Below are 7,657 nucleotides of genomic sequence, written 5' to 3'. Positions count from 1 at the left end.
TTTGCACGCGGCGGGCGACTCCGAGCCCTCTCGCTCCCGGCACCGCATCCCGCCCGGCTCCCTCCTCTGCGACTCTGGCCTCGGGTCTCCCAGCCAGTCCCCAGGGCTCGCCGCCCGACCTCCATTTCTGTTTCTCTGTCCCCCGGCCCTCTCCACTGGGGTCTCTGCGGGAGGCGGTACCCCCCCCCCCCCGCTTTGATCTCCCACTTCAAAGCCGCCCTCCGACGGGCGGCCGCTCCTTCCGCCGCCTTCACGGCGCGGGATGGTGACACCTGAGACCCTGCTCCGCCCCCTCCCGGGCGCCCAGCCTCCCTCCGAGCTAGGTGGCAGCGCGGCGCGCCGGGCTCCGCGTCTCGGCCCCCGCCCCCCGCCCCTTAACAAGACCCCCTCGGGGTCTGGGGAGCCGAGAGGCAGAGAAAGCGCTTTAATAAAGAGCTCGTGTCAAGTGATTGGCTGTGACCTCTGCCCTCCCAGCCCGCGCCCTGCGCTCCCGCTTAACCCTTCGATGTCCGCCCAGGGCGCGGGGAGGATGAGGCGCCTGGCAGCCGCTTCCAGCGTCCCCGGCACCACCCGAGCCCCGGGTCGAAGGGTGGGGGACAGTGCCACCCCCCAGCCTTTTCGAGTTGTTGCGGCAGGGGCCGCCGTCGTCCCACTTAGCTGCCTCCCCCCGGGACCCCCCCAGGCTCTTCTCCTGGGCTCGGAGCCGCCCACTGGGTGCCGGTCGGGCTTCCAAGGAGCCGGAGCCGGCCTTCCATTCACCTCCCCGGCTCCAGCTCGAGATCCGGGTTTCACCCGCCGGTGGGATCGCCAGGTGTGCGGCGCCAAGGAGTCGAATGCACCCGGCCAGGTTGGGGACCGGTGGGGATCAGGGTGGTCGTGGGGAACACGGGTGGGGAACGCATCAGCCCTGAGCTCTGCGCCCGGGGCCAGTCCTCCTACCCCGGCCAAGAGCGCAATCCCAGCGGTCGCCTGCCCCATCCACCCACTGGCGCGGAAGAAGGCTGTCTCGGCCCCTACGAACCCTGGACCCACACACGGGGCCAGACCCAGAGGTCGTGGCTGGGGGCCCAAAGCCCCCCCAGGTGGGAGGGCGGGGCGGGAGGCGGGGCCGCCTCAGTCCCGGGCAGGGGCGGGCCTGTGCGGGGTATAAAAGCTGCCCGCGCGGGAGCACAGGCCAGTTTTGGGGTTGTCCCCGGACGTGTCTAGGCTCCCGATTCTCACGACCCGGCGAAGGCGGCGGCGACGTGTCTTTCGACCGAAGGGCTTCGTGTCCAGTGTTCCAGCTGAGGGATCTGAGGGGACCGCCCCCCGCGCTGCCAACCATGCCCAACTTCTCTGGCAACTGGAAGATCATCCGATCGGAAAACTTCGAGGATTTGCTCAAAGTTCTGGGTAAGGACATTTTCTGGCGCCCGAGAGGGGCGAGAGGGACGCTGGCGGCCTCGAAGGTGGGGACGAGAAGGAAAGGGAGACCGGGGCGAGACTGGGCGCCTGCATCCCCAGAAGAGGGGCCGGACGTCTGGGTCCCGGGGCCCCCAGCGGTGGCAGATCCTGCGGTGACTCAGAATCCGGTAGGAACCAGAAGCACGAGGTCGGCCCCTGGGGGTGGGGGCCTGGCTTCGCGCCGCGACCCGGCGGACCAGGGCACCCGGCTCTGCAGTTCGGAAGCTGCGGGCGGGAGAGTCCGAGCCCGCGTCCAGGCTGCGCGTCTGGGTCCCTCCCAGCCGAGCCGTCGCGACGCTCCAGCCCTCCTCCCGGCGCCCCCGCCGTAACCCAACCCACGAGGCAGGTTCGGTGCCCGCGGCGCCCGGCCCCGCCCCCAGGTGATCCGCCGCCCCTGCGCCTCGGCCCCTTCCCCCTCCGCGGTTTCCACTCCCCTCTCCCCGCCCCCATCTGCGAGACAAGTATTTTCCTACAGCCAGCGGCTCCAGCGTTCCCAAATCGCTCTGGATAATTATCACTTTCTTGGATTTCAACAAATGGCTTTGGGTGAAAACCCAATCCCGCATTTCCGAAAATCCGGGTTCCCACCTCCCTCCCTCCCTCCCTCCCCAGAGACCGGCTGCGGCCCAGCTGGGTTGGCCAGAGGTGGGGGAAGCTGAGTCAACCCGCACAGCCCTTCCAACTTTCCGGGCCCACCACCCATCTTCTGCGTGCCCTCTGGGATCAGACTGGGCTGGACCATCTGAGGAAGCAGAGTGGGCCAGGACTTCATGGCTGGGAGAAGAGATGGGAGGATAGTTAAGGAACTCAGTCACCGGAGGAGCCCTAGAGTCTCAGGACCAGCATGCTGCCTTCAGTCCCTGGACTGAGCAGAGAGACCCTGGTTGGGCTAGGGGGCAGGAGAACACCCTGTGTGGGGTAAGGGACTGTAGGAGTGAGTCTGGACCTAAGAAGAGTTTGGAATGCTTTGGAGAGAGCTGGGATTTCCATCATTCTTTGCTGTTAGTTCTTCCTGCAACCTAACCACAGTACTTCTTGTAGTCATGTCTGTGTGTCTTGCTCTGCCCTTGCTGAAATTAAAGACCAAAGGATAAAAATTTTCCCTTTAGAAGTCTGGCTGCTCATCCCTCCCCATCTTCTCTGGCTTCTGGCCCCTCATCCTGTAGATGAGGCAGTGGCCTGGCACTTCTGCAGGTCCCAGCTGGAGGGTGAGATCCACAGCCCAAGGCGGTTGTCTGTCTTCAGTCTGTTTGTCCTCCCCGCAGGGTCTCTCACAGCCACGTGCCCTGCTCAGGCCCTGCTAGGAGGCAGATTGAAAACAGACCCATTAGACAAACACAGTCCTGAGTCAGCCAAGGTCGGTGAGCCTCAGCTCCACAGGCACCAGGACTGGCTGGAGCGATGCCTCCTGACCCAACCCTGCCTCTGCAGGAACCTCAGTCCCTTCACACCCGCCTCGCCCTGGTCACGGGCCATCTCACGGTGAGGGATGAGTGGGTATTTGGGAGCATCAGTATGGTGGTCATGGCACATAGCAGATTCTGTTACTATAACGGGAAAGATGGATGCTAGATAGCAGGATGGACTTCCCAGTAACAACAGAGAGCAGCATCTCCTTTGTCCGGGAAGATGTGTCTCTTCTCAGTCATTTCTCTCTTTACCCAAGAGATCAGTAGCTAATATCCAGGTCTGCCTCCTACCTCGGCCCTCTGTTGGAGTACAGTGGGTGTGCTCAGGTGCTGGGGAAAAGGAGATTTGCTTCTCTAGGACCTAGGCTTCGAGTCCCGTGCGCAGGGGACTCCTGCTGGCCCCCGGTCACCCCACCTGGCTCTGCTCCAACTCAGGCCAGGCCAGGTGAGCTGGGATGGGGAGCTTAGTGCTAGGTACCATCCACAGGGGCCTCCCACTCTGTACCTCTTCCTGTTAAGAGGTTAAGAGGTTTTTTGTGTTTTTTTTTTTTTGAGTCAGAGTCTCACTCTGTCACCCAGGCTGGAGTGCAGTAGCACACTCACGGCCACTGCAGCCTCGACCCGCTGGGCTCAAGTGATTCTTCTGTCTCAGCCTTTCAAGTAGCTGGAACCACAGGCATGTACTACCATGCCCGGCTTTTTGTTTGTTTGTTTGTTTGTAGAAACGAGGTCCTGCCATGTTGCTCAGGCTGGTCTCAGACCCCCAAGCTCAGGCAATCCTCTCGCCTCCGCCTCTCAGTGCTGGGATTACAGGCATGAACCACCATGCCCAGCTCCCCATCCCTTTTAATAATGGGGAGCAGAGAGAAGGGGTCCAATCTGGGAAAGGATTTGGTGGTACACAGGGAGTCTGAATCCACAGAGACCTGACCCTGAAGGAGTGAGGAATCCTGGAGGAGGGAGCACATCAGGATAGGGAGAGGGGACAGTGTCCTTTTCTGTCCATTCTTATGGCAGGAGGCAGTTTCCTTGAGGCGGGAGGGGCATGGAGCCTTCCAGGAGGCCAGGTAATCAAGGAGCTTTGTCTGAGCCCCAGCTCTGTTTTTTGTCTTTGCCTTCCTTTTTTTTTTTTTAAAGCAGAATTTATTGAGAGGACAGAAAAGCTCCCACAGTGGAGGGGACACAAAGGGGTTGCCTTTTGCCTTCCTTTTATCAGTAATAATAATAGCAACAATAACAATGGCTACTCTTTCCCAAGTACTTAAAGATGTGCCTGGCCCTTGTGTGTGCAGTCCTGAACACACACCATCCTGTTTAATAAGCTTTTTGAGGCAGCGATTCTTTCCATTTTACAGTGAAGAAATCTGTGGTTCAGAGAGGTTGAGCCATTTGCCCAGGGTCACCCGGTCTGCAAGAGGCTGAGCCACTGCAGCCTAATGTGTCTTCCTACAGAGCCTCTGGTGTCCCCAGGCAGCTGGCCATCCTGCAGAGGGAAATAGCTGCCCTGCTGTGTTCCCCTGCTTAGAATCCCTGCTCCTCAATTAGACTGAGCAGAGGAAGACCTCCTTAGCACCAGGCAGGAGGGGTAGACCAGGCAGAGAAGGAAATGGCTCCTACTTCCCAGGACATGAGTGGCAGGACGTGACTAGGGAGGGTCTGCACTGTGCTTGGGCAGAGGTGAAGACCTGGTGAATCTGCTGCACCCATCCCAGCAGAGGGTCTCGAGCCATGGTGGACCAGAGGCCATGCTGAAGTGAACAGAGCTAAGGTGTGCCCACAGCAGGATGCTTGCTGGGTGGGTGACTACAGAGAAGCTGCCCCTGAGAATTCTGGGAGTGAGGAGCTGAGGCTTGGGTAGAGATCTGGGCCTGCTGACTCAGTAAGGTGGGGCCCAGCTAGCACAGGACTCCTGAGGCAGGGCCCTGTCTCACTGCCCCTCCTCCCAAGCCCCCTCATCTTTCAGGGCTGCACCACCCGCGTCTCCTTCAAGGTGCCTTCTGGAAAACCCAGGCACCAGGCAGATGCCCCCCCACCCCAAGCAAGTCACAGAAAAGCCACAGAGTCTCGTGAGGAGAGTGCGAGAGGGGTGCCCGTGGCTGCCCTAAAGGGGACCTGTCCCCTCTCCCCTAGGGGTGAACGTGATGCTGAGGAAGATCGCGGTGGCCGCTGCATCCAAGCCAGCAGTGGAAATCAAACAGGAGGGAGATACTTTCTACATCAAAACCTCCACCACCGTGCGCACCACGGAGATCAACTTCAAGGTTGGGGAGGAGTTTGAGGAGCAGACGGTGGACGGGAGGCCCTGTAAGGTGAGCGCAGTGGGGCCTGGCCTTGTGGTCTCTGGACACCCCACCTCCCAGACCTCCCAGCTTCCTTGCTCAATGCAGAGTCCCCAGGTGATGGTGGGGGTGCAGAGGGGTCTATCCCTGCTCCCTCTCGCTCCCCTGTCCCTTGTATGGGCCCAGCTGACTCAGCTACCCTCCCTGCAGAGTCTGGTGAAATGGGAGAGTGAGAACAAGATGGTCTGCGAGCAGAGGCTCCTGAAGGGTGAGGGCCCCAAGACCTCCTGGACCAGAGAACTGACCAATGACGGAGAGCTCATCCTCGTAAGTCCCGCCCCCTCCCGACCCATAGCAAACCCAGTGCTACCTTCCAGCCATGGAGACCACAGGGTACAGCTGGTTCCAGAGCAACCAAAGCCGGTCTCCTCACCCTCCTGGTGGGACTGTCCCTGTCCCATACAGTGCCCCGTGTGAATTAGAAATGATGTTGCAGCCGGACTTGGTGGCTCAGCCTGTAATCCCGCGCCTTTGGGAGGCTGAGAGGAGTGGATTGCCTGAGCCCGTGGGTTCGAGACCCGCCTGGGAAACTTGGCGAGACCTCATCTCTACAATAAATCAAAAAATCAGTGGGGCGTGGTAGTGCATGCCTGTAGTTCCAGCTACTTGGAAGGCTGAGGCTGAAGGATGACCGGCGCCCAGCAGGCGAGGCTGCGGTGGCCAGGAGCAGCCACGGCATTCCAGTCAGGGCGACAGAGTGAGACTCCAACTCAAAAAAAAAATGATGTTGCTTTTGTGAAGCGCCAAGGCCATGATCTGAGGGGTCCCAACAGAGAGATCTTCCTGGCCTGGGGAGGGGGATGGGCCCCTAGGGATCCCACTACCATCGTCCCCCCAGTGATTCCCTGGCATTCTGGGACTAGCTCCTACCTGCTGATCCTGAGTTAAGAAGCAGATTGGGACCTGGAAGCCACGCAGGATACCTCTAGTCAACCCATCTCCAAGGTCACAAGGCCCAAGGGCCTCCCAGGCTCACAACTGCTTCTGTCATTACAGACCATGACAGCGGATGACGTGGTGTGCACCAGGGTCTACGTCCGAGAGTGAGTGGCCGTGGGTGCAAGAGCCACCCAAGCCCACTGAGGCCACGCTCACTGCCCTGCTTCACTGCCACCACAATGCCCCCACCCCCCACCATCCTTCTAGGCTAGCCCTTCCCCTACCCGGGCACTCCTGGGGGTTACTGGAGGCCTCTTGCAGGATCTTGCTTTCTCTGACCCCTTCTCCCCTCCCCTGCACCAAGAGGGACAGCCTGCAAGAGCCCAGATCACCCATTCAGATTCACTCCCCCCGCCCGGAGTCAGCGGTTCCAGCCTCACACCTGCCCAGAGCGGGGTCTCCCTGTGAGGGGACCTGAGGGCCTGGGCAGGAGAGACTGGTCCTCTGGCTTCCACTCTTTATCCCTGTAGCCCATTGAGTTTAGGGTATTTATTTTGTTAATTTTATTAAAATGCTTTAAAAAACAAACCTGTCTCGGACTCGGCAAGGGGAGATGAACCCTGGGAGATGAACCCTGGGGTTCAGCCTTGCCTCTGAAATGCTGAGTGGGGGTGCTGGGTTCACTTAGCCATTCAAAGCCCAGAATGGCTTTGCTACTATACAACGCAACCAAGAATTTGTCTCCCCGAAGGCCACTGAGATAGAGAAAAGAGAAAAATGAAATGTGGAGCAGGAAAGAGTTACAGCTTAGCAGCATGGATTGGACTCACACACACGCAAGGAACGGTCCCTCCAGCCACCCCTCCCACCACCATCCCTTCATTTGCTGCTGAATTCATAAACATCATCCCCGCTTCCCCTGCTCTGGCCTCCGAGGTCACCAGGGCCTCCTCCTCCTCTGGTCTTGACCTCTCAGCTGGGGCACTGGGCTCTGAGGAACTCGTTTTCCATGATGGTGACATAGCTTCCTCCTCCTCCTCCAATTGTTCCTTCTCTCTCCTCTAGCCTCAGCCTGGGGTTGACCCCAGGCCTGTCCTTGGCCTCCCCATGGCTCCAGATGAGCTCATCAACACCCACAAGCTGGTCTTGCTCCTGCCTTGGCCTCTGGGCAAGAGGTGTCAGCCCTCTGTGTCTGGGAAAAGCCCGTGTCTCCCTCCATGAGTCCTCCCTGCCTTAGTCTCCCACACGCCCTTCTGCCTCTGGCTTCTAGATCTTCCAGGCCCCCTGCATCTTCCCCCACTTCCCCCCACCCTCAGGTCTATACCAAGGCTTTCCAGATTCCATCCTGACCTCTCTCAGACTCCCCCCTCGCCTGGCCTCTGGCTCCCTGAGACCAGATTGCCTCACACTCGCCTGCTTTTATGGAGCAGCAGTTTCTAAAGTCTCTCTGCTGTCAAGGCATGGCACAGCAAAAAGCACAGGTATCAGAACCAGAGGGGCTTGAGTTCTGCTTCCTTCATGTGCTAGGTGTGTGACCTCAGGCAAGTTATGTGTTTCTGAGCCCTAGTTTTTTGTGTTTTTTAAAAA

General features: G+C 59.5%; 1 protein-coding gene across 1 annotated transcript; it reads left to right on the top strand.

The window, feature by feature from the left end:
- The first annotated feature begins 1,098 nt into the window (after nt 1-1,098).
- CRABP2 (cellular retinoic acid binding protein 2) lies at nt 1,099-6,654 on the top strand. The gene is made up of 4 exons (XM_008049789.2): nt 1,099-1,392; nt 4,983-5,161; nt 5,342-5,458; nt 6,188-6,654. Exons 1-4 carry the CDS (start codon nt 1,323-1,325, stop codon nt 6,236-6,238), a joined length of 417 nt encoding a protein of 138 aa, XP_008047980.1. The 5' UTR covers nt 1,099-1,322; the 3' UTR covers nt 6,239-6,654.
- The last annotated feature ends 1,003 nt before the right edge of the window (nt 6,655-7,657 follow it).

Source organism: Carlito syrichta, unplaced genomic scaffold, assembly GCF_000164805.1.
Source record: "Carlito syrichta isolate Samal-C Ts95f unplaced genomic scaffold, Tarsius_syrichta-2.0.1 Scaffold136919, whole genome shotgun sequence".
Taxonomy (NCBI): Eukaryota; Metazoa; Chordata; class Mammalia; order Primates; family Tarsiidae; genus Carlito; species Carlito syrichta.
The sequence above is the reverse complement of the archived record's forward strand: the minus strand, read 5'-3'. Positions and strand labels throughout refer to the sequence as shown.

Bases quoted from the DNA above. Each gene is read 5' to 3' on its own strand.
- CRABP2 (XM_008049789.2), top strand. From the start codon at position 1,323: ATGCCCAACTTCTCTGGCAACTGGAAGATCATCCGATCGGAAAACTTC. The intron at 1,393-4,982 runs GTAAGGACATTT...CCTCTCCCCTAG, and splicing joins GGATTTGCTCAAAGTTCTGG to GGGTGAACGTGATGCTGAGG. The intron at 5,459-6,187 runs GTAAGTCCCGCC...CTGTCATTACAG, and splicing joins ATGACGGAGAGCTCATCCTC to ACCATGACAGCGGATGACGT.